Raw genomic sequence first — 1,315 nt, 5'->3', positions numbered from 1 at the left:
TTTATTATAACTTTTGGTTTACTTGTCAGGATTAATAGTATTTAAACATCCATGATTGTACAAATATTCACCTAAGTTTTCTTTCAATATATTTTCACATTAATATTCTCAATATTTCACTATGTTAATTTGAAACTCTCGTCATGTCACAGACAACAAGATGGGGCAGAAACATAGTTGAGAACTAGTCCATTTTTCAAACCATCTATGACTCGGCAGAGCACAGTCTCACATGCAGCTTCTGATTTCCACATCGGAGATCTTTCTCCTACACAGCCTGCACCAACATCTATGGTACAACACAGCAGAGTTCTATGTTACCAAAATCACTAGAGAATCTTTCCTTTCAAACTTCCTCCTGAGTGCATTTTGTACCTCCTTGTTCCTCAGGCTGTAGATGAGGGGGTTCAACATGGGGATCACCACAGTATAAAACAGAGAAATCACTTTATTGATATCCAAGGAGGGACTGGAGCCTGGCTGCACATAGATGAAGAAAATAGTCCCATATAGGATGGAGACAACTGCCAGGTGAGAAGAGCAGGTGGAGAAAGCTTTCTGCCTCCCATCCGTGGTCTGGATCTTCAAGATGGCCACCAGGATGCAAACATAGGAGACCAAGATGATTAGGCCACTGAACAATACTACAGCTCCAGCCAAGATGAAGAGCACTAATTTATTGATCCAGGTGTCTGCACATGCTAGGGAAAGCACTGGTGAAATGTCACAGAAAAAGTGATTGATGATATGCATCCCACAGAAGGGTAAGCGGAAAGTGAGAATTGTATGAGTCATGGTGCTTATGAGAGCCATGGCATAAGGCCCTGCCACCAGCTGCACACAGACCCTCTGGGACATAATGACTGTATACAACAAGGGCTTACAGATGGCCATATACCGGTCATATGCCATGGAAGCCAGGAGGAAACATTCAGTTGTCACAAAGACACCAGAGAACCACATCTGTGTAGCACAACCCATGAAAGAGATGCCTTTTTTCTCTGCAAAGATATCACACAGCACCTTGGGGGCAATGGAAGAAGAGGAACAAATATCTACAAAGGACAAGTGGCTGAGAAAAAAGTACATAGGAGTGTGGAATCTGAGATCAGTGCATATGAGAATGATCATCCCTATGTTACCCCCCAGGGTGACAAGATAGATGATGCACAGCATGATGAAGAGGACAATCCGCTGATGGACAATATTTGTGAGGCCCAAGAAAATAAATTCAGTCACTTTTGTCTGATTCTTATCTTCCATTGGTCAGTTTTAGCCTATGGAATGAAAAATAATTTTCATCAAAGAATAATCA

At 41.8% G+C, this 1,315-nt stretch overlaps 1 protein-coding gene across 1 annotated transcript; it reads right to left on the bottom strand.

Moving 5' to 3' along the window:
- Positions 1–312: 312 nt before the first annotated feature.
- On the bottom strand, positions 313–1,263 carry LOC115272404 (olfactory receptor 5G3-like). The gene has a single exon (XM_029915482.1). It carries the CDS (start codon positions 1,261–1,263, stop codon positions 313–315), a length of 951 nt encoding a protein of 316 aa, XP_029771342.1.
- Positions 1,264–1,315: the final 52 nt, after the last annotated feature.

This window comes from Suricata suricatta, chromosome 11, assembly GCF_006229205.1.
Source record: "Suricata suricatta isolate VVHF042 chromosome 11, meerkat_22Aug2017_6uvM2_HiC, whole genome shotgun sequence".
Classification (NCBI taxonomy): Eukaryota; Metazoa; Chordata; class Mammalia; order Carnivora; family Herpestidae; genus Suricata; species Suricata suricatta.
The sequence above is the reverse complement of the archived record's forward strand: the minus strand, read 5'-3'. Positions and strand labels throughout refer to the sequence as shown.